Below are 25,446 nucleotides of genomic sequence, written 5' to 3'. Positions count from 1 at the left end.
AGCACTAGTAGAAGGCTGTTCTTTTTTCAGATCATTAAGCATTTGATCAATCTTATCTAAAGTCTTAGCCTGAGGATTTTTAAAATCAATTTTGACACGACTTTCAAGTAAGATAATCAAAAGTTCTTCAATTGTTGTCTTTGGTTGATCATTAGTCAAAACCAAAGGAATATGATCAGGTTTTTCAACCTTTTCTTCAATCCGATCTAACTGTTGTCCGGTCATATGAAGGGCAAGATTCACAAAGTTATTCTGAAAAATAACATTTTTTATTTTTTTAAGAATCTTATCCTTCTCAGGATCTCTGGAAATAGTTTCCGAGATTTTGAAAGGCGAAACAGATATCTCAACTCCCTTATGGGTGATGAGAACAGTCTCCAAAGGTGGATGACTGGATTGAACTACCATATTTCTTTCTTCCTTGACAAAATCAGTTTTAACAACATTTAAAGTATTGTTAGAAACATAAATATTTTCAACAAAGTCAAAGAAAAAAATATGCTTTTCCTGCTTATTCATTTCTTCTTTTCATTTCCGTTTAACACGTTGTTTTTCTTTTTCAGAATACCTTGTGTGATAAGCTTTTCGCCTAGCACTGTTTTTGAAAAGTTTGTATTCTTAAAAAAGATAGACAAGATCAAACGCAAACGGTTTATTCAGCACAGTTAAACTGTGATGAACTTGGGGTGCAACAGGAGCTACCATATCTGAAGCTGTAGGTGATAAAGATGAATTATCATCTTCTTTATCAGCTTCATTATTAATAGGCTGGTCTTTAGAGGATTCAGCATCCTGTACAGAATAAAAAGCAGAAGTAACTTGAGAGGACGTGGAAAGTCCTTTCAATTTTAAAACGGGATTAGTAGGTTGTGCAGTTTTAACAGAATTTTCCAGAAATTGTTTGAGGTTTTGATCTCTTCTTACTGGAATTTCTAATCCTACAAAAGAAGAGCTAGATCCAGCAAAAGAATTTCTTCTTAGCCCTGGAGATCTAGTTTGGTCAAAACTAATTTTAACAGTTCCATCCAAGTACCGTTAAATGTTACTGAGATAACTTTCAACAGGGTTTCTAGGGATAGGAAGAACCTCTTCTTCCAAAGTCCATTCTTTGGGAAGAGTGATATCTTTCCAAAAAATCATTCTTGGAATTGAAACATCCGCATCTGGAGTTGAACTCTGGATCAGTAGAATATTTCCCTGGATGGGTTTTGCAATAGCTTTTGGATTTAAATTCGTTTTTAAAAGACGATAATAAATCCGATAAATCAAAGCAAGGGGTTTGCTTCTCTCAATCATATCATACCCAGATGTTAAAATATTTAAAGCCAAAGTATTTAAAATATGTTTATCATCTATTGAAAGCGTTAAATCAGGATACCAATTAAAATGGACTGGTCCATCCGTTAGAGAGGATTGGATCATTATGAGAATACTGGTTTCAAAATTATTGAATCTGGCATCCCTTAAACAAAACAGGACAGATCCATCGATGCCTTTCCTAGTTAAAGGTTTGGCAGCAATTTGGACAGATCTAATATGAATATATTTAAATCCATTTTTCAAAAATTTAGTTATATGATCTTTTGGGAAAATATAACATTTTTCTTGAGTTTTAGAAATGACATAAGATTGTTGAATAGTTCTAACACAAAATTGTGTGTGCATGGATCTTTCAAACCAAGTGGTTCGATAGATCGTGTTGACATCTAATTTTGGAATCTTCCATGATCCCAGCACAGACGACTCTGCTGCTTCAAAAGCACAGTCTTCTTCATTAACAATGTCAGGCGGCATAGCCGACCTGGAACTAATTGTTGAATTAGATCTATTTATCCAACTCATTTTGTCTTAGGACAACACGGATTGTCACATTTCAGAGGTCTGCGAACTTACCACTCTCGGCCCTCGGGTTTGAACTTATAGTTGCCCTATACTCGCCTCCCTGGCTTCAAAACGGGACTTACACCTCTGGGTTCCTGATTTACTTGTCAAAAGATGATTCTTAACCAACCAAAGTAAAAACTCTGGGTGAGGGTTATCAGAAAACAAAATAAGTTCAACAAAGAAGAAACAATTCACAACAATTTGATACCAGAATGGCTCTGATATCAAAACAGAGGAAATGAGCCGTTTAAATAAAGGACGATACTGTTTCCTCATATCCTTGTAAAAATCAGCAACATAATTGAGAGATCCTAAGAATCTCTGCAATTGCTTTTTGTTAGTTATGACATCAGGAAATTTGTCGGCGAAATCAATGGCTATTTGGATGAGCCTGATTTTACTTTCAGAAATATCATAACCAAGGAATCTGATTATGGTGGCATTCTGAAACAATCTGTTTCACCAGGTTTTTCTAAACAAATTGTTCGCATCCATTCTGGAACCTGGAATCCTGCACAAGAAAAATATAGTACTATTAAAAAAGAAATTTTATCTATAGTGCTATATATTTCTAAATTTCAATCTGATTTGTCAAACAAGAAGTTTTTACTTCGAATTGATTGCATGAGTACTAAATTTGTTTTAGAACAAGGTGTTCAAAATATTGCATCAAAACATATTTTTGCACGATGGCAAGGTATTTTAAGTGTTTTTTATTTTGATATTGAATACATCAAAGTCACTAATAATTCTATCCCTTATTTTCTTACTAGAGAGTTCTTGCAGACACCCAACAATGAGAGTGAGCAAGAAGAAAGGAAAAGAAAAACAGAGAATAAACCCTCCACCTCCAATATCCAGTATAAAACTCATCAAGAATGAGTCTGGAACCATCCCTGTGCCCAGTGCCTCCTTAACAGCACTAGATATTGCCAATAGGTTCACACCTCTTGGTAAAATTGTGCAACTGTCGACCTTCGCGTCTATGGTTTCTACATCTTTTGATCCATATGCGAAAGCAGTGGCATTAAAAGTACCTGCTTTAATTACTCCTCAGTTTTTTTTCCCAAAAGGAAAATCTGAATATCCGAAGAAGCTGTTTATAAGCCATCTGTTTCATATAGAACCTAATCGTTCTAATCTAATAGATCCGTTCAAAATAGCCTCTTCTTATTTTCTCCTAAAATCACTTTGTCAGACATGTTTCTAACTAAAACAGAAGGGATTTTAAAGCAAACATTATTTTGACAAACATGAGCGTTGTTAAGCTCATATGTGATTTTCATCTGAGATCCATTTGCAGAAAATAATTTCTCAGAAGATTTTTCAAAATATTTGTTAAGAATAAGTCCTTCCTGAATGCAATTCAGGTCTGATTCGGAATAAATCATAGCAACAACAGAAAATTGAAAATCATGAGCAACCACAGTGGTGACCCTGGAAAACCATTTTGGACGAATGGTATGATGAATCAAACAAATTTGATTATCAGCAGCTAACTCATGTTGGCTTGAACCAGAATCGTTTGTTTGCTCATTATCAGAAGGAATATCCTGATCAAGATATTTATTAATTTTAAACACTAAAAATTCTTGTTTTAAAATCTCATTTTCAGATTTAAGGTTGTTAACCTCTGATCTGAGTTCAACGATTTCTTTTTTAACAAGATTAATTTCATGTTGTAAATTATTTGTAGAAATTTCCTTGAATTTTTTCTTTTGAAATCTTTCCAAGGTTTCTTGAAAACTAATCCTTTGCTTAGAAGACTCTGGTTATTGGCGAGTCATAGTCTTTCTTAACTTAAGAAGATATTCTTCTTTAAGCTCAGGATTTGTTTTTTGAGAAATCAAGCTTAGCAATAGGTTTTCTTGTTCTCAAATTTAGACAAGACATGAACTATCTTACCCTTTGTCTGGCAACATGTATCATTACAATTCCAACCTAGCTTAGGACCAGTAGGATCTGGAGATTATTTATCTTTGTTATCAATATCCAACTGATTAAGTTTCTTTTTTAATTTTTTTTCTTTTTTGGTTTTCTTTGGGCATTTATCTGCAAAATATCCTGAATTGCCACAAATGAAATATTTTCCTTGAGAAAAATTCTTAGATTTCTTTTTCTTTGAAAATGACTTAGAAAATGATTTTTTATAAGTTTTCTTGTAAAATTCATCACGGGATTTTCTCTTGATACCACCATGAAGTTTGGAAAACTTATGCTTCCTTTTAGAGGGAGCTATAGCAGGAAGTCCAAATTGTTGACAAAATGTTCCCATTTCGTATTTGGCTTTCTTGCTATTCCTCATCTGTTCTCGAAGCATTTTTTTATCATTGCACATGCTAATACCAAGTTTCTTGATTACTGTAGAAATATCACCATAGGTGTATGCATCTTAATTAAGAGACCCAGCAATAGTAAGTTCATCCTTCACCTTGTAAGCGAACAAGCAAGGTAATCCATCAATAAATTTTTCTTTCCAGTAAGGCTTCTGGCTATCATCCCGAAGCATTACTTTGGAAATAAAAACATCTTGGTACCATCTATAATCAGATATCTGATGACATCTAAGATTATTTAACTGGTCGCTGATGTGACTAGTTATATCTGATGGTGTGCCAATAAAATGTTTTAAAATTCTATAAATCAAAGTATTAACTCCATCATATTGGGCAGATCCAATGGATTTATAAAAAATAGGTAACTCTTCATCATTTCCCTTGACAGCGTTCTGAATCGTTTCCTTGGCATCTCTGGTTAGGTGTTTATCCCACCAGTTTCTCAAAACACCAGAAAAACCTTATGTTAAAATCTTAACAATATCAAATTGCCTAATATTGTTATTTACATAAGCATTTGCCGCAAGGGACATTTTACTCATTGTATTCATGATTTTCTGTTCAGAGAAACAATCAATATTCCTTTCGTAAACCTTGTAGGCAGAGTAAGAAAATTGGCTTTGAAAAACTTTCTCTTCAAACTATAAATTAGGAGGAGTAGGCCTGGAATACTAATTATTTGTCAGACTCATTGGTTTTGGTCCCTTTGAAGAAAATCTGGTAATTTCAGGTTTTAAAATAAAATCTTAAAAATTCTTTTCAAGTAAATTAAGATACTTTTCCTTAGAAGAGTGTTCGCTAGAAGACTCATCTGTGGATTCCACAAGAACTTGTTCTTTTATTTCTTTGTTAGACAAAGTACTAGTAGAAGGCTATTCTTTTTACAGATCATTAATTATTTGATCAATCTTATCTAAAGTCTTAGTCTGAGGATTTTTAAAATCAATTTTGGCACGACTTTCAGGTAAGATAATCAAAGGTTTTTCAATTGTTTTCTTTAGTTGATCATTAGTCAAAAGCAAAGGAATAGGATCAGGTTTTTCAACATTTTCTTTAATCCGATCTAACTGTTGTCCAGAAATTGTTTGAGGTTTTGATATCTTCTTACTGGAATTTCTGACCCTACAAAAGAAGAGCTAGATCCAGCAAAAGAATTTCTTCTTTGCCCTGGAGATCTAGTCTGGTCAAAACTAATTTTAACAGTTCCATCCAAGTACTGTTGAATGTTACTGGGATAACTTTCAACAGGGTTTCTAGGGATAGGAGGAACCTCTTCTTCCAAAGTCCATTCTTTGGGAAGAGTGATATCTTTCCAAAAAATCATTCTTGGAATTGAAACATCCACATCTGGAGTTGAACTCTGGATTAGTAGAGTGTTTTCCTGGATGGGTTTTGCAATAACTTTTGGATTTAAATTCGTTTTTAAAAGACGATAATAAATCCGGTAAATCAAAGCAAGGGGTTTGCTTCCCTTAATCATATCATACCCAGATGTTAAAATATTTAAAGTCAAAGTCTATAAAATATGTTTATCATCTAATGAAAGAGTTAAATCAGGATAGCAATTAAAATGGACTGGTCTATCCGGAAGAGAGGATTGGATCATTCCGAGAATACTGGTTTCAAAATTATTGAATCTGGCATCCCTTAAACAAAACAAGACAGATGCATTAATGCCTGTCCTAGTTAAAGGTTTGGCAGCAATTTGGACAGATCCAATATGAATATATTTAAATCCATCTTTCAAAAATTTAGTTATCTGATCTTTTGGGAAAAGATAACATTTTTCTTGAGTTTTGGAAATAGCATAAGATTGTTCAACAGTTCTAACACAAAATTGGGTGTGCATAGATCTTTCAAACCAAGTGGTTCGATAGATCGTGTTGACATCTAATTTTGGAATCTTCCATGATCCCAGCACAGACGACTCTACTGCTTCAAAAGCACAGTCTTCCTCATTAACAATGTCAGGCGGCATAGCCGACCTGGAACTAATTGTTGAATTTGATCTATTTATCTAACTCATTTTGTCCTAGGACAACACCGACCGTCGCATCTCAGGGGTCTGCGAACTTACCACTCTCGGCCCACCGGTTTGAACCTATAGTTGCCCTATACTCACCTCCCTGGCTTCAAAACGGGACTTACGCCTCCGGGTTCCTAATCTACTTGTCAAAAGATGATGCTGAACCAACCAAAGTAGAAACTCCGGGTGGGGGTTGTCAGAAAACAAAATAAGTAAAATAAAGAAGAAACAATTCACAACAATTAGATACCAGAGTTAGCTCTGATACCAAAACAGCGGAAAAGAAGCAAGGCCGAAGCCAACTGAAGAAGAAAATAAGGAAGGGAATGGAAGAATCAGAGTAATAAATTGCACAATAATTAAATTATGCAAGCACAAATAAACAGGCGGTTAAACCGGCCATATGCATGTATGAATATGCAAAATTAATTGTATTAAACATATAAGTTTTATTAAAATTAACAAGCTTAAAGTAATTACAGGCTCAAGGTAGTGCAGATTTGCACTTACAGAAATTAGGGTAAATAAGGAGACTCAGTTTTAGAGGGAGAGGATCAGTTTTCTCTCGAATGTGAGTTCTGCCTAAGCTCAGAATGAGATTCTCCTTTTATAATGTAAGGAGTTCCTGTTTACAATCATTAAAGTAAAACAGTAAATCAATCCGTGAGTGAACAATCAGAACTGTTTAAGCACGGGGCAAAGAGTGTCATTATTGTGTCTTTCCAGCTGTCTTTGTGGGCTGCTACTTTTGGCATAAGATGATAAAATAACATTCGTTCGTCTGGTTATCTCCCAGCTGTCTTTGTAGGCGGCTGTTTGGATACTAGGCGACAATTATCTCAAAGTAGACTTTGGTTAGTCTTCTTTGAACTCAAGTAGTAGTCAATCATCTTCCAGCTTTGGAATGCCTTCTGAATCATGACCAAATATGTTATTGTATGAAGCCTCTGAGGATGCTTCTGAATTCTCATCGTCTTCAAAATTGTTGCTCAGGGACTTAGACAATTGTTGCTCAAGCAATTTAATTAAATATTTTTTATCAAGTCTGTTGAGGATGTTATCTTTGGCAAACTTAGAAGATTTCTTTGAGGATGAGCTGGTGGCTTTTCCTCTTGCTGAAACAGTTGGTGAATTACGGGCCTGAATCATTAGGGGATATTCAGGAACAGGTGAACCAAATTTGATTGCTTGAAATTCCTTCTTGTCTTGCAAATCCGGGGCGACTTGAGGGAAATCTTTAATCATCTGGTTGATCACTTTTTCAGTATATTCAAACATATATCACCACTTTGTGAAGTAGGCTCGGTCAATTATGTTAACATTTTTCTCATAAGTCCATTTGAAGATCCACGGTAGTTTGTAGTTCTTGCAAAAATAGAACTCATAAGGAAACATGACTGAATGCCGGTTTAATTTTGTACCAGCAACTTATCGGTAAAATGTAAAAGCTCTGGCGAGCTGCTCAGGAAGATTGTCTGGAATTAAACCAAATTGGTCCCACCATTAGAGAAACCAATAAGGAAAAGTTTCTTTGAATCTTGTATCAAAATTGATGAACCATGAATGGCTCATATCAGGTACCTGAAAAAACATGAAGCGTCTCCAGGCAGTTATGTAATCAAAGTAATTATAACTCAGTGCAGATTCTGAGAGTCTTTTGGGAGTCCATGGGTTTGTTCCCCATTCGGCTTCTGTAATGACTCGGAGGATGTAAGCACTGTGGTAGATTAGTTTGGTGAAATCATTCTTATTATAAGTGGGTTTTATGACAAGAGAGTTGGTGAGAATCAAGATACTAGAATAATACTAGAGATTTTTGGATAAATCTTCAGGTATCCAGTAGAAATTGGGGGGAAAATAAGCAGAGGTTATTTTGAAAGGATCTGTTAGATTAGAATGGTTAGGTTTTATATGAAACATATGGGTTATAAACGGCTTCTTCAGATATTCAGATTTTCCTTTTAGGAGGAAAAACTGAGTAATTAAAGTAGGTACTTTTGATGCCACTGTTTTGGCATATGGATCAAAAGATGTAGAAACCGTATATGCGAAGGTCGCTGGTTGCACAATTTTACCAAGAGGTGTGAACATATTGGCAATATCCAGTGCTATTGAGGAGGCACTGGGCACAGTGGTGGATCCAGACTCATTCTTGTTGAGTTTTATATTGGGTATTGGAGGTGGGGGGTTTGCTTTCTGTTTTTCTTTTCCTTTCTTCTTGCTCATGCTCATTGTTGGATGTCTGCAAGAACTCTCTGGTAAGAAAATCAGGGAGAGAATTATTAGTGCCTTTGATGTATTCAATACCAAAATAAAAAACACTTAAAATATCTTGCCATCGTGCAAAAATATGTTTTGATGCAATATTTTTAACATATTTTTCCAAAACAAATTTGGCACTCATGCAATCAATTCGAAGTAAAAACTTCTTGTTTAACAAATCAGATTGAAATTTTGTAATATATAGTACTATAGATAAAATTTCTTTTTTAATAGTACTATATTTTTCTTGTGCAGGATTCCAGGTTCCAGAATGGAAGCGAACAATTTGTTCAGAAAAATCTGGTGAAACAGATTGTTTTAGAATACCACCATAACCAATGTTAGATGCATCTGTTTCAACAATTTTAAATGAATCAGAGGTAGGGATACCAAGGCACGGAAGGGTCTTGACATGTGTTTTGATTTTCCTCACCAGATTAGTATGGATTACTGTCCAAGAAGAAGGATTGGAAATGAGCCATTTGAACAAAGGACGACACAGTTTCCTCATAACCTTGTAAAAATCAGCAACATAATTGAGAGATCCTAAGAATCTCTGCAATTATTTTTTGTTAGTTATGACATCAGGAAATTTGTCGGCGAAATCAATGATTATTTGGATGGGCCTGATTTTACCTTCAGAAATATCATAACCAAGGAATCTGATTTTGATCTGAAATAATTTGATATTTTTCGCAGAGACGACAAGACCATTGATTCTAATGATGTCTAGAAACGAATTCAAATGTTTCCAATGTTCATCAATAGATTTAGAAAAAATAAGGACATCATGTATATAGACGATGGTAAAAGCAGTGAACGAGTTGAAAATATCGTTCATGATATTTTGAAACTCACTAGGGGCATTTTTAAGACCAAATGGTATTACATTCTATTCAAAATGATCAAATGGAGTTACAAAAGCAGTCTTGTATTGGTCTGACTCGGCTATCTGGATTTGCCAAAAACCAGATTTGAGGTCAAATTTGAAAAAGACCATAGCATCACTCAACCTATGAATTAAGTTATTTTTGTTGGGAATAGGGTACCTAATCCACTGTAAGACTTTGTTCAAGGGTTTGTAATTAATGACTAGAAGAGGGGCGCCTCTTTCTAGCTCAGCATTTTTTCAGACATAAAAGGCTGGACAAGACCAATGGGACTTGCTATCTCTAATTATGCCATTAGCTTTAAGATCTGCAATTTCCTTTTTGCAGAACTCTAAAGTCAAACTATTCATTTAAGTAGATTTGACTTTAGTAGAAATAGTGCTTTCATCAAAATTTTTGATATAGGGAAGAGAAACGATGTGTTTCTTTCTATGTCAAAAAACATTTGGTAAATCAGAACAAACATAAAAAACAAGATGCTTGTTAAAATCATCGAGTTTTGAAATCAAAATTAGTAAAGATAATTGTTCAGAAATCTTTTTGTACCTGATTTCCTGTTGGAGGAAATTCAGATGTTTTTCTTTTGCAAAGAGCAAAGATTTCAAACCCTTATCTTGTTCAATCTCTTGACGAGATACAAATTTGAATTTGACCTTTTGACTGAAAGGGTCTGTAGTAATACCATCTTTTTCAGTCAAAAAAGGATATAAAGTCGAAATAAATGGAATGCCTAAAATCACTTTGTCAGACATGTTTCTAACTAAAACAGAAGGGATTTTAAAGCAAATATTATTTTGACAAACATGAGCGTTGTTAAGCTCATATGTGATTTTCATCTGAGATCCATTTGCAGAAAATAATTTCTCGGAAGATTTTTCAAAATACTTGCTAGAAATGAGTCATTCCCGAATGCAATTCATGTCTGATCCGGAATCAATCATAGCAACAACAGAAAATTGAAAATCATGGGCAACCACAATAGTGATCCTGGAAAACCATTTCAAAGGAATGGTATGATGGATCAAACAAATCTGATTATCAGCAGCTAACTCATGTTGGCTTGAACCGGAATCGTTTGTTTGCTCATTATCAAAAGGAATATCCTGATCAAGATGTTTATCAATTTTAAACATTAAAAATTCTTGTTTTAAAATCTCATTTTCAGATTTAAGGTTGTTAACCTCTGAGCTGAGTTCAACGATTTCTTTTTTAACAAGATTAATTTCATGTTGTAAATCATTTGTAGAAATTTCCTTGGGTTTTTTCTTTTGAAATCTTTCCAAGGTTTCTTGAAAACTAATCCTTTGCTTAGAAGACTCTGGTTATTGGCGAGTCATAGTCTTTCTTAACTTAAGAAGATATTCTTCTTTAAGCTCAAGATTTGTTATTTAAGAAATCAAGGTTAGCAATAGGTTTTCTTGTTCTTCAGATTAGACAAGACATGAACTGTCTTATCCTTTGTATGGCAACAAATATCATTACAATTGCAACCTAGTTTAGGACCAGTAGGATTTGAAGATTCAGTTTCAGAGTGATATTCTGAATCACTAGAACTGAATTCAAGGATATCAGATGATGAATAGGAAGCTATTTCTAGGAGTTGAAATAGTTCTTCTTTATCATTGTTATCAATATCCAACTGATTAAGCTTTTTATTTAATTTTTTTTTTATCTTTTTTGACTTTCTTAGGACATTTATCAACAAAATTTCCTGGATTGCCATAAATAAAACATTTTTCTTGAGAAAAATCTTTAGATTTCTTTTTCTTGAAAAATGGCTTAGAAAAATATTTTTTATAAGTTTTCTTATAAAATTCATTATGAGGTTTTCTCCTAATACCACCATGAGGTTTTAAAAACTTGGTACTTCCTTTTAGAGGGAGCTATAGCAAGAAGTCCAAATTGTTTACAAAATGTTCCCATTTCGTATTTGGTTTTCTTGCTATTTCTCATCTGTTCTCGAAGCATTCTTTGATCATTGCACATACTAATACCAAGTTTCTTGATTACTGCACAAATATCACCGTAGGTGCATGCATCGTAATTAAGAGATCCAACAATAGTAAGTTCATCCTTCACCTTGTAAGCAAACAAGCGAGGTAATCCATCAATAAATTTTTCTTTCCAGTAAGGCTTCTGGCTATTATCCCGAAGCATTACTTTGGAAATAAAAACATCTTGGTACCATCTATAATCAGACATATGATAAGATCTAAGATTATTTAACTGGTCACTAATGCGGCTAGTTATATCAGATGGTGTGCCAATAAAATGTTTTAAAATTGTATAAATCAAAGTATTAACTCTATCAGATTGGGCAGATCCAATGGAGTCATCAAAAATAGGTAACCCTTCATCATTGCACTTGACAGCGTTCTGAATGGTTTCCTTGGCATCTCTAGTTAGGTGTTTATCTCACCAGTTTCTCAAAACATCAGAAAAACCTTGTGTTAAAATCTTAACAATATCGGATTGCCTAATATTGTTATTTACGTAAGCATTTGCCACAAGAGACATTTTACTCATGGTATTTATGACCTGTTCAGAGAAACTATCAATATTCCATTCGTAAACCTTGTCGGCAGAGTAAGAAGATTGGCTTTGAAAAACTTTCTCTTCAAACTGTAAATCAGGAGGAGTAGGCCTGGAATACTATTTCTTCGTCAGACTCATTAGTTTGGATCCTTTTGAAGTAAATCTGGCAATTTCAGGTTTTAAAACAATATCTTGAAAATTCTTTTTAAGCAAATCAAGATCATTTTCTTCAGAAGAGTGATCACTAGAGGACTCATCTGTAGTTTCAACAAGAATTTCTTCTTCTATTTCTTTGTTAGACAAAGCACTAGTAGAAGGTTGTTCTTTTTTCAGATCATTAAGCATTTGATCAATCTTATCTAAAGTCTTAGTCTGAGGATTTTTGAAATCAATTTTGGCATGACTTTCTGGTAAGATAATCAAAGGTTTTTCAATCAATTCCTTTGGTTGATCTTTAGTCAAAACCAAAGGAATAGGATCAGGTTTTTCAACCTTTTCTTCAATCCGATCTAACTGTTGTCCGATCGTATGAAAAGTAAGATTCACAAAGTTATTTTGGGAAATAACCTTTTTTGTTTCTTTGAGAACCTTGTCCTTCTCAGGATCTCTGGAAACAGTTTCTGAGATTTTGAAATGTGAACCAGATATCTCAACCCCTTTATGGGTGATGAGAACAGTCTCCAAAGGTGGATGGCTGGATTAAACTACCATCTTTCATTCTTCTTTGACAAAATCAGTTTTAACAACATTTAAAGTATTGTTAGAAACATAAATATTTTCGACAAAGTCAAAGAAAAGAATATGCTTTTGCTGCTTATTCATTTCTTCTTTCCATTTCCGTTTAACACATTGTTTTTCTTTTTCAGAATACCTTGTGTGATAAGCTTTTTCCCTAGCACTGTTTTTGGAAAGTTTGTATTTTTCAAAAAGATAAGCAAGATCAAACGCAAATGGTTTATTCAGCACAGTTAACCTGTGATGAACTTGAGAGGACGTGGAAAATCCTTTCAGTTTTAAAACAGGATTAGTAGGTTGTGTAGTTTTAACAGAATCTTCCAGAAATTGTTTGAGGTTTTGGTCTCTTTTTACTGGAATTTTTGACCCTGCAAAAGAAGAGCTAGATCCAGCAAAAGAATTTCTTCTTAGCCCTAGAGATCTAGTTTGGTCAAAACTAATTTTAACAGTTCTATCCAAGTATTGTTGAATGTTACTGGGATAACTTTCAATAGGGTTTCTTGGGATAGGAGAAACCTCTTCTTCCAAAGTCCATTCTTTGGGAATAGTGATATCTTTCCAAAAAATCATTCTAAGAATTGAAACATCCGCATCTGGGGTTGAACTCTGGATCAGTAGTGTTTCCCTGAATGGGTTTTACAATAGCTTTTAGATTTAAATTCGTTTTTAAAAGATGATAATAAATCCGATAAATCAAAGCAAGGGGTTTGCTTCCATCAATCATATCATACCCAGATGTTAAAATATTTAAAGTCAAAGTATTTAAAATATGTTTATCATCTAGTGAAAGCGTTAAATCAATATAACAATTAAAATGGACTGGTACATCCGTTAGAGAGGATTGGATCATTCCAAGAATACTAGTTTCAAAATTATTGAATCTGGCATCTCTTAAACAAAACAGGACAAATGCATCGATGCCTTTCTTAGTTAAAGGTTTGGCAGCAATTTGAACAGATCCAATATGAATATATTTAAATTCATCTTTCAAAAATTTAGTTATCTGATCTTTTGGGAAAAGATAACATTTTTCTTGAGTTTTGGAAATAGCATAGGATTGTTCAACAGTTCTAACACAAAATTGTGTGTGCATGGATCTTTCAAACCAAGTGGTTCGATTGATCGTGTTGACATCTAATTTTGGAATATTCCATGATCCCAGCATAGACGACTCTACTGCTTCAAAAACACAGTCTTCCTCATTAACAATGTCAGGCGGCATAGCCGACCTGAAACTAATTGTTGAATTGGATCTATTTATCCAACTCATTTTGTCCTAGGACAACACCAACTGTCACATCTCAGTGGTTTGAGAACTTACCACTCTCGGCCCTTGGGTTTGAACCTATAGTTGCTCTATACTCGCCTCCCTGGCTTCAAAACGGGACTTACACCTTCGGGTTCCTGACCTACTTGTCGAAATATAATCCTGAACCAACCAAAGTAGAAACTCCAGGTGGGGGTTGTCAGAAAACAAAATAAGTTCAACAAAGAAGAAACAATCCACAACAATTAGATACCAGAGTTGGCTCTGATACCAAAACAGCGAAAAAGAAGCAAGACCAAAGCTGACTGAAGAAGAAGAGAATGAAGGGAATGGAAGAATCAGAGTAATAAATTGCACAATAATTAAATTATGCAAGCACAAATAAACAGGCAGTTAAACTGGCCATATGCATGTATGAATATGCAAAATTAATTGTAATAAACATATAAGTTTTAAGTTATGGAAAGCTGTAAAGATAAATTGGTAACATTGCATCTAAAAAGATGACATATATTTCTAAGAGCTTAATGACCTGATAACATATGACCCGATTCTTCAAATAAAAAATTTGGATTCAAAAATCCACCACCCTCTTGTATAAAAGAAAAAATGACATATACACCTAAAAAGGTACAACACTATTTTTTATTCTTTTATTTTAGACGCAATGAGATGACAAATTGTACATTCCAACTCCATTTGGCCCTCTAAACAAGAGCTTCTAATTTTGTTTTAGGATTGTATACTCTTTCTGAATAAGCAAGTAGTATGAAAATTTTATTTTTTAATAATAAATTTTACTTTTTTTAAAAAAAAATTAGTATATAGGACTTATATGTCCTAAAACTATATCTAGTGTTACTCAAATATTTCGATTGTGTTCGATTTTCTTTTCTTTTTCTTATGCTTTTTAATTTTATTCTCAGATCATTTTTTTTCAATCTAACACTTTAACAAGTTAACTTGAAAACGTAAATCTCTCTATTAGCATTTATTTCTCTCATTATGACAAATAATGATTCTTTAAGGTTAAAAGTTAGTTTGAAATGTTTTTAAAAAGAAAGAATGTATTACACAATGTATATTGAGGTCACTAGTATTGGCTTAGTTGGCTAAAATGTCTTAAAAATGTTCTACATTAACTTAGCCATGGATCAATCAAGATGAACATTTGCTACAATTGTTCAACAAATATGTAAGGAACTGTAGCCTAGGTCCTGCACAGCATACTTTTGTTTCTCTACAATTAGTACGGTTGACACCACCGTTGGAGGCTCATCTCTCTCTCTCTCTCATGTCCGCAACTTGTAGAGACGTAGAAGCGTAGCCGACCAGCCCTTCTATACCACCGAACGCCACCCTTGAGCAAGACACAACCTCTCACTATTGTCTCGTTCTCTCTCTCTCTCTCTCTCTCTCTCAATGTTTTTCATGGTCTCTCTTGTCATTGAAAACTCATAACTTTTCCACACTTCGGAAGCCATTGTGGCTTGCACAAAAATCATCGACTAGCCCTTCTTTACCATCAAACACCACCCTTGAGCCAGAAACAACCTTTCAATGTCTCCCACGTCACTGGATGTTATACTCTCTCTCTCTCTCTCTAGCATCTTGATAGTTTTTGTAGCTTGCAATACATCATGGCTTGAAAATAATAAAAAAGAAAAAGAAAATTAGCCAACTCATACCTCATTCAATGTGGGATGAAATTGATTGAAGTTAGCTGAAATCATTTGGATCTCCCTTTTAGTTTAAATTTAGCTACAATTATCCACAAGCCAATACTAATGCTCTAAGAGGACGTTTATCAATCACCACGAAGAGAAAGGAAAAGCATAGTAATAACAAAAAAACCTATCACACGAAATAATGTGATGCAATGGAGTACATGGATATAAGATATTATAGATCCATAGATTTCCAACCACTTAAAAGCCACACACACTCGACAAGTAGGTTAACAAGGAATCAATCTTCACTCCTAGTGAGTTGCTCTCATACAAACCCCGCTCTTGAGGCACCCTAAAATGTCCAATCCATATGGGTGTGCCCCATGCATCGCAATGCCTTTGTGTATTTTCAAGTCACATGTGATGCTCCACTTGTTTTTTTTTTACCAAGTCTTCTATAACAGCCCGCTATAAATTCATAAAAATCTCATAAGTTTTTACGAATCGACCAATTACACAAGTTTTAGTCTGTCAACATAATTAGTATTATCACTCACTATAATGCTAAAAATATGAGTTTAATTATTTGAGATAGTTAGAAGTGTCAAAATGTATTATGATCTACGTCATTAGACTCAGTTGATTATTTAAGATTATATGGTGCAATGGTCAATTTTCATAATTCCGGACGAAAAGCCTGTTCGAAATTGTGAAATTATATTTAAGGGCACATCGGAGTTAAATTTCGGTAAACGATTTTCACTATAGGTTAATATGAATATTTAGGATTTTTCAATACTAAATTTATCATGCATTTCTTCGAAGTGAATAATAATCTTAATAAGCACATCCAGTGCACTATTTTCAAAATCACAATGTGGAATGTCTAAATTAGGTTAGAGAAGTTTTATTTAAACACATAGTAAGATCTTAGCCACACATAGTGAATAGTATTAGACATTTGGCACCATGAGAAACCATTAGATGGATTTGTGAAGGAAGTCAAGGTGTGAGATCGTGCCACCTAAGCAAAACTTTGTTTCATCTGATCAATCAAATTGTGACAGACCAAAGAGGGTTTCAACCCTAGCAAAACCATAAATGGTTGGAATCCAATTGAAATCCCAAAAGCTTAATTGAAACCAAAACCCTAAACGGTTTCCCTTAATTCTAAAGTTGGCCTCTAAACCATTTTTAATCCGATTTCTAGTATTGTGTTTAATCACTTGATTAAATCACTTCCACATGCTATTAATTAATCAAATCCTTGTTATGACATAATTATCCAACTTTTTAAACCTTGAAAATTTGATTGGGTTAAGAAAAATTAGTTTTGGGCTTGATAGCATCTCAAACCCTAACCAAACCACCTTTAAACCCCAAATTGAAGCCCACTTGGTTGGGGCCCACCAAGGCCCACGAATTTGGCCACCTTGGCAAAGCTTCTTGAAGAAGTTTCCTCCCCCACATGGCAGACCATCCATTGCCATTGGCTGCATCTATTAGTGCCTTGATGTGAAGGAGAAGTCCAATCTATCAATCTCCATCTCTCACAGCTACTGCAGGCAGTCCTTTGCCCTCATTACTCTCTACTTTATGTCACATAACCAACTTCAATCAAGGGTATTTCAAGCCCATAACTTCCCCCTCCAGAAGTCTAAAGTCGTGCAAGACACACTTCTCTCCATTTTATCACTTCTTCCCCCCGTTCTTAGAGAGAAACCCAAAAGAGCTCTCTCTGTGGAGAAGATTTCTGGGTCTTTTTCCGTGGCCATTTTCGACCCTTTGTAAGTATTTTCTCACTATGACTCCTTAATAAAAATTGTTCATGTTTGAGTATAGTTTCCGTGGATATCTTATAAGTCTCATTCCATGCTCATTTGATCTGTCAAAAGTATTTTTAATCATAGAAAGGTCATTTTGGGCTTGAAACTGAAGAGTATGATATGTTTTGGAATTTTGGACCAAGCTAATGGATATATCTTGGTATGAAATTTTATGGAGTGTTTTTAGCATGTGTTTATGAATGTTCATTGAGGTTTTGTTGTATGGATAAAGGTTTTAATGATAGATTTCCTTAGATTTAGAAACTTGAAAACTGGAAGTGGAAAAACCGATTTTGTTTTATGAAAGTTGGAATATTTCGTAGTTTGATCTTATTTCAAAAACTTTGATATTTTTATATGATGATCATAAGTCTCTTATATACATGTTAGGATGTTATTTTGAAGATATTTAGTATTATTTTTAAAGGTATGATTTTTCTATGAAAGAGGATTTTGGTTAGGCTTAAGATTTGATTCTTTGGGTTAGATCCATGTTTTATTGAGTTTTAGCCATGTGATTTTAAGTTTAATGGTTAGAAATTCTTTAGGAAACATTTTTAAACCATGAGATGTTTTAATTTGAAGATCACTTGTGTTTAAACCATAGATCAAGAGATTGATCAAAGTTAGAGGAGAGAAAAATTTCTGTTTTGGACTAAGTTTAAAACCAAAAACTCCAAGTGTTGTTTTGTTATTTTTGGTGGCTTTTGTTTGATGATTTAAAACATGGTTGATCTTAGAATGATGTTATGAATGTGTTAGAAGTAAGATTTATTTTTTAGAATTTTTGGAGATGTTTTTATTAAGATCAAAACTTATGACTTAAGGTGTTTACTTTTTGTTAAAAAGTTTGGGTCTTTTGACAAAAAATTTGGTGTTGATGATTAGCTTTTTCTTAATGGATATTTTAAGTGTGTTTTTAAACTTAGGATGGGAAGTTGTTTGTTACAAAATTTTGGTTTAATTATGGGTTTTGATGATGGAAGAAATTGCAACCAAAATAAGAGAAATGACTTATGAATGTTTCGGCCATTGTGAGTTTTCCATAGTTGTAAATGGTTTTAAGTTTTTCTGAGTTGATATTTGAGTCTAAGACAAAATTTACATGAGGATGTAGATTTTGATAATTTTTGGAGTTAGGATGTGAAATCCTTAAGTTATGGTTAAAATGGTTATTTTCCTACATGTAGAGGGTAAAATGCTGTTTTACTCTAAGTTATCTATTTTCACATTTCTAATTGTTAATAATTAAAGTTCTAACTTTTCAAAGACCCTCTTACAGTTCCTCATGTTTCGCGTTTTATTCTCATAGAACGCGACGATCGAGGTAAGTTAACTCTTAACTTATTATCAGTTTACTGTGATGTGTGATGGGTAAGGATACTACAGTTTATGTTCGTATATTGTTATATATGCCATGCCATGCCATGTAATCACATGTTTATCTATTACATGAATTATTCTGTCACGAAAATCTTATCTGTTACACAATATATTCTATCACATGTTACTATCTATTGCAAGTATGTCACATTACGTATGCTATCTGTTACATATATATCATGTCACATAATATTCATTGGCACATGTTATGTCATGTTATGAAATATTGTCTGTTACATGTTTATGTCATGTCACGAAATATTGTATGTTATATGTATGCCATGTTATGAAATATTTTCTGTTACATTTATGTCTCAAAGTATGTCATGTCTGTCATCTTACGTTCATGTCACGTTACGCTACGTCAAGATTTCTGTCTTTTATGTCACGTTCATATCACGTCATTTTACGAGATGTCATGTATGCCAATTAAGTTTTTCATGTCAATCACGACCCTAAGCGTTAGGATGAGGTAATATCTCAGTAGAATTCCTTTGTTCATGCTGGAGTGTCTAAATAGATGTGAAATTCTTTGGGTTGACGAAGTACAGTCAACAGGTTGCGAATGTTGACTAACTAGCTGGTCATTAGAGCGCGCCAGGCACTAATGCCAATGGAGCCACACTTTATGTTACGTGTGTTCACAACAAGTGTGGCACAAACAATTCATAGGGCTACAACAACTGTGGAGTATACACTACGTGAGACACAACAATTGTGACACGTAGAATATGTGGAGTCACAACAACTGTGGAGTACGTATTAATGCACTCACAGCTGGTATAGACACCTGTGTTGTGATGCGGTAATCGACAGAGACACACGGCTCAAGGGGACCTGTGTAGCACCTGTATGGTCACTTTTATTAATTAAATCTATTGAATAAGATTCCAAGTTCATGTATTTCATGTACAAGTCATGTTTCACGTTATGTTATGTTTAAGTTTACGTTCATGTCAAATTTCAAATTCATGTCAATCATGGTAACCCCATGAGATAAGAATACACAATTATGATAACCCTATGAGATAAGATTACTCAATCATGGTGACCCCATGAGACATGAATATGTTTCAAGTTCATGTTTATGTCATGTCATGTTATGTTTCAAGTTCATGTTTATGTTCACGTTCACGTTATGTCATGTTCATGTTCACGTTATGTTTCAAGTTCACGTTTATGTTAAATCATTTGTACATAAAACCTATAATCCATGTAAGGTCAAATCAACAGGGAAGACACTAAGCGCCTGTCTCTCTCTCTCTTTGCAGTAATGCCTTGCTCTCCAATGTTTTCATCATTACCTGGACGTTTAAAACATAAACACAAAGTGAGTCCAATACTCAGTAAGTAGTACACCACGCAGTGAACATACTAGGTATTTATTCATTTTCTTTTGAAAACGTGCATACATAAAAATTTTGCTAATTCTTGACAATACTTTCATGCATAAACAGTTTAAGGAATAAGCCATACTTTCATGCATGAACATTTAAGAAATAAGCAATACTTTTATGTATAAATCTAGAAAGTTGAAACCACATGCTAGATGCACCCAAAAGACATCTAATAAGTCAATTCAATTTTAGTTTAATATATTTAAGTCGCATATATAATAACACAAGTCATATGAAGAGATTCTCAATTCAAAATTGCTAATTGTATCTCAATCTGCTTTGAAAACTCAAGATTGTCAAGACTCAATTTCTATGAAATCTCAATACTGACCCAATTGAGGCGAGTCGATGGCATTGCTAGATACATGATGCCATATACACTGCAAACATGGCACAAATCAAGTTAAGTACGTAGAAAAGTTGCATGATAAAGCTAAAGCCATCAGAATTATTCATGTCCCTTTATCAAGGAGGCTCCAACTATAGATCCTTTTTCCTCTACATAGTGGTTACAAGCATAAGTTGAAACGTCTACTTTGAAACTGCTAATTCATCCCAGATTGTTGTCTTGGAAACTACAATCTCATACAGATATTTCAAATCTAACACGAAATAAATAAAATTGAAAGATCAGCAACCAAGATATCCAAGTTTAAATTCAATTCTTACAACCGTTCAATCCTTCCCTTAGTAGATTGGATTTCTACATCAAGAAGTTCAATCTGAGCCCGATACATATTCATTAATTGAGGAGCATGATCTAGAAATTTGATTACAAACTTGTCAAGAAAGCGCTTTTCAATAGGTAGTAAGAAAGTCATTGAGCTTATATCATTCTTGAGAAAACCATTGGCTGGCAAAATTTTAACAACTGAACATCTAGGGATAATCCCCTTCTTCAAGCTTAATAGTATAACAATAGGATTTCTAGCAATATCTTTACAAGAGAAACCCATTTGATTTATGAGGAAGTCCATTGCTTTGCAAATCTTCTCTTCTGATACAAGCAAAGATTGGGGAGCCCTTTTAAACGCTAAGAAAGCAACATCCTTGGACCAACCCCACCCCTTATAAACCTCTAATTTAGATTCCCAATTTGGTTTCTTCACTTTTAAAATATCTTGGAGTGCAATGAGAAACGCCGATTTTGAAGGATCAAATCTCATTTCTCTCACCTCTTGGAGAGCCATATCAAACCTACTATGCTTAATGAATGCCACATCCGGAAAATTAGTCACCAGCAGAGAGATGGTAGATTGAGGCGCTCCAATCTCTCTCGAAAGTTCAATATTTGGAACCATATTATCCACTACACAATTTAGAAAGGCCCGTGACGAGCGCTTTAAAGTAGTGATGACTTTATCCTCTTCAAGAAGTACGCTCTTGAGAAAATTATAGCAGGGTATAAGATGTTGATTTAAGCTTCTTCGCAGTAGTTTAGGGTACATGGTGATGATTTTCTGGAGTTCAGAGCTTGAAACACCTATAGAACGAAAAGACTCAATTTTGGGCAAAAGGATTTTACCAGGATCAGATAAAAGCAACTGTGGGCGTCTTTGTACAATTTTAGTGATTTGGATATCGGTGAATCCATTCTCTTTGAGTAGGTTACACACTGAATCTGGTCTATCTGGGTTTTCAAGGTCTACATTCTTGGAATCTAAAATAGCTGATTTTGGGGACAACCCACAAGACCACAAGAATTTATGAGGTAAGACACTGTAAAAGAAGGTTTTCCTTCTTGTTGCTTGTCCTCATATTGAAATAAACCTATTGATGCAAATGACCTGACCAAAAAGAATGCATTTTTCTGAATGAAACCCAGTTGGGTCCTCCTATATGTGAGTAATAGTTGTTGTCTTGAACAGATAAAACCAAACAGAATAGACTCACTAAGTTTGCTTGAGACAACTTTAACTATTCTCTTCCGATTGCTTGAATAATCCTTTAGGGAAATACTGGCAGAAGAGTCAGGTTCTTCATAAACTTTTGAATCTAACGGGTGCTTGGGAGCCACGAAAACTCGCTGTGTTTGGCTACGAGGTAATAAAGAATAAGGATGCTTCTCGACGGCATCCTACATATTTAGGTTGCGTTTGGATGTTGAAGTGAGTTGAGTTGATTTGAGTTGAGATGATAAAATATTATTAGAATATTATTTTTTAATATTATTATTATTTTAAAATTTGAAAAAATTAAATTATTTATTATATTTTGTGTTGAAATTTAAAAAAGTTGTAATGATGAGTGGAGATTAATTGAGAGTAATTATGGATCCAAACGAAGCCTTAACCATCCTGATGGAGAGAGAGAGAGTGAGAGAGTAGTCTTTATTTTGGGGAGAGTAACCTAGCAATTAGGGGTTTACAATAAGATCCGAATGATAAAATCCGGACAAATAACTATCCAGATTAATTCATAAATAATTTGGATGGGTAATTGAATTCAATTCGGATATTAATCAAATATCTGGATTTTTCACTTATTTTTTACTATAAATCCAGATATTTGGTTATAACCGGATTTAATCTGGGTTATTAATATCTTTTTTTTTTTTAATAAAAACGAAGACTTTAAAACTTTTAAAATATTTTTATAAAAAAATAAATTAAAGAACTAATTAAATATAAATTCAAAATAGATAGTATTATTTTTACATCACAATGCAAAACATAAATTTACAAAGAACAAGATAAATAATAATACATCTCAACTAATTAAACTAATATATAACAATGCAAAATAAATAACATTGTCAAATATTTTCTGTACAAGTACTCATCAAACAACTTGTATTATCAAGTTTGCAACAAAAATAATATTTTTTAGAAAATAAAATAATCTGGACGGATAAAGGGATATCTAGGTTGTATCCGGATTTTTTTCCTTTTTTCGGCTATAAATCTGGATATTTGGATTATAACTAGATTTAATCTGGATTTAGATATTCGGATTGTAACCAGATTTAATCTGGATTAAATATTAATACTTTAAAAAAAACTGTTTAAAACTTTAAAAAATATTTTTATAGCACCTTTTAAAAAAAATTATGATATCATGTTTAAATTGCCCAGACTTTTTAATTTTTTTTTAAAATAAAGAAAAAAATAAATAACAATGCAAAATAAATAATATTGTTGTTACATCACAATGCAAAATATTAGTTTACAAAGAATAAAACAAATAATAATACATGATAACTAATAATAATGCAAAATAAACTGATGTTTTGCTTATGTCCAAGGTCTCAATATTTTGTTTTGTATAAACAGCAGAATCAACCTTGATCTGTAGGAGACTTCAAATCTCACTTCTCTCTGAAATCATTGGCACCCTTTCTTTCACATCATTGTAGAGTTTTTAAAAAACAAGAAAAAAAAAAACGAATCCGATTACGGATAACCGGGTCGTAAAACCGGATTCGTAACTGGATCTAGGTTTATCTTACTCGTTTGGGTGTAATCCGGGTGGATAACCACCCGGATGCTCCTAGATTCCGAGTTTTGGACCGGACCGGAAAAAAGGGGCCCGGTTCTAAACCTCTATTGGCAATTGTGATATAAAGCTTAACGTTGCGATTTAGAGATTAACGGCGTTAGGAGAATATCGGGAGAACTATTTCTTGGAAAAATTCTATTTGGACACGTGAAACTTATAATCTCTTAGGCTATGTTTAGATGGTGAACTGAATTTAGTTGAGTTGAGTTTTTTATGAATGATAGTGATTTGAGATGGTATAGTAAGTTTTGTGGGGTACACTTAAAATGAGTTTAAGGCCCGTTTGGTTGTTGGACTGCACTGAGATCATCTCAGTTCAGTCTAATTTTAAACCGAGTCTAATATTCAAACACTCAACACTCAACTCTCAAACCACTAAACTCATATCAACTCAAAACCTTTTTATACATAGGACCCATAACCTTTATCAACTAAACACCTCCTTACACGTGGGACCCACAATATTTTTCAAATTTTCATAAATATATCTAAACTCATTTTAACATCTAAACACATTTAAACTCATCTTAAATGGACCCCACAAAATTTACTCTACCATATTAACTCATTACTATTTATAAAGAACTAAACTCAGGTCAACATCCAAATGCAGCCTTAATGTATTTTAATGTTAAGATGAGTTTAAATGTATTTATAGAAAGTTGAAAAATGTTGTAGGTCCCACGTGTAAAGATACGTTGAATTGAAAAAGGTTGTGGGTCACACGTGTAAAGAGGTTTTGAGTTGAAATGAATTTAGTAATTTGAGAGTTGGGTGTTTAGATGCTAGACTTAACTTAAAATTATACTGAACTAAATTCAACTTAGATGAATTTAGCAGCCAAACGAGGCTTTAATGTAACACCATTTTGAGATCAGGGAATTTATTAAAAAAATCAAAAAATATAAATATAAAAGGGGTGGAGGGAACTTAGAGTTTGGCTATGTTTAGGTAGTAAGGTGATTTCAAATGATTTATGAATAATAATGAAAAAATTATGAAAAAGTAACGATAAAATATTGAATAGTAGTGTTCACTACTACCCAAACACACCATCTGTTTCTGTTTAGATAGTGAATTGAGATAAGATGAGTTGAGTTGAAAGTTAAACAAAATATTGTTAGAATATTATTTCTTAATATTATTATTGTTTTAGAATTTGAAAAAATTGAATTGTTTATTATATTTTGTATAGAAATTTAGGAAAGTTGTAACGATGAGATGAGATGAAACATTTATTGTATGCAAACCGGGCCTTAGTCTTCATCTTTTTATATTTTCGGACGTCATTTTAGTTTGAATATATATATATATATATATTATGTTTTAATAAATCATGTGGCACTACCTGGTGATGCTATACCAAGAGGGTATCTGAGCGGTATGTTTCAGATAACCCAGCAGCAAGACTCATAATTTGTATAATTTTAAGATCTTATGCGAGTGCGAAACTAGGGCTGATCGGCATGGACTATGGTCCTCCTTAGTCTTGATTTTTTAAAATAAAATTATTTATATAGTAAGTTTTAATAATTAAAAAAAGCGAGAACCCATCAAATTTAGGAGCATGTTTGGCAAAGATGAGATTTTTTCATAATTTCTCGTAATTTTATTATCAAACATTATTGAAATACAAAATACTTTCTAATTTCAATTTTTTAACATTTACATATAATCATTACCTAACTATTACTCAAATGCAAAGATCAATATAACTTTTACAAACTTCAAAACAAA

General features: G+C 33.4%; 1 protein-coding gene across 1 annotated transcript; it reads right to left on the bottom strand.

The window, feature by feature from the left end:
- Window positions 1–20,876: 20,876 nt before the first annotated feature.
- On the bottom strand, window positions 20,877–21,512 carry LOC121262044. The gene has a single exon (XM_041164479.1). It carries the CDS (start codon window positions 21,510–21,512, stop codon window positions 20,877–20,879), a length of 636 nt encoding a protein of 211 aa, XP_041020413.1.
- Between the last annotated feature and the right edge of the window lie 3,934 nt (window positions 21,513–25,446).

The sequence above is a fragment of the Juglans microcarpa x Juglans regia genome, chromosome 4S (genome assembly GCF_004785595.1).
Source record: "Juglans microcarpa x Juglans regia isolate MS1-56 chromosome 4S, Jm3101_v1.0, whole genome shotgun sequence".
NCBI classification, from domain to species: Eukaryota; Viridiplantae; Streptophyta; class Magnoliopsida; order Fagales; family Juglandaceae; genus Juglans; species Juglans microcarpa x Juglans regia.
This window is presented reverse-complemented; position numbering and strand designations above follow the sequence as displayed.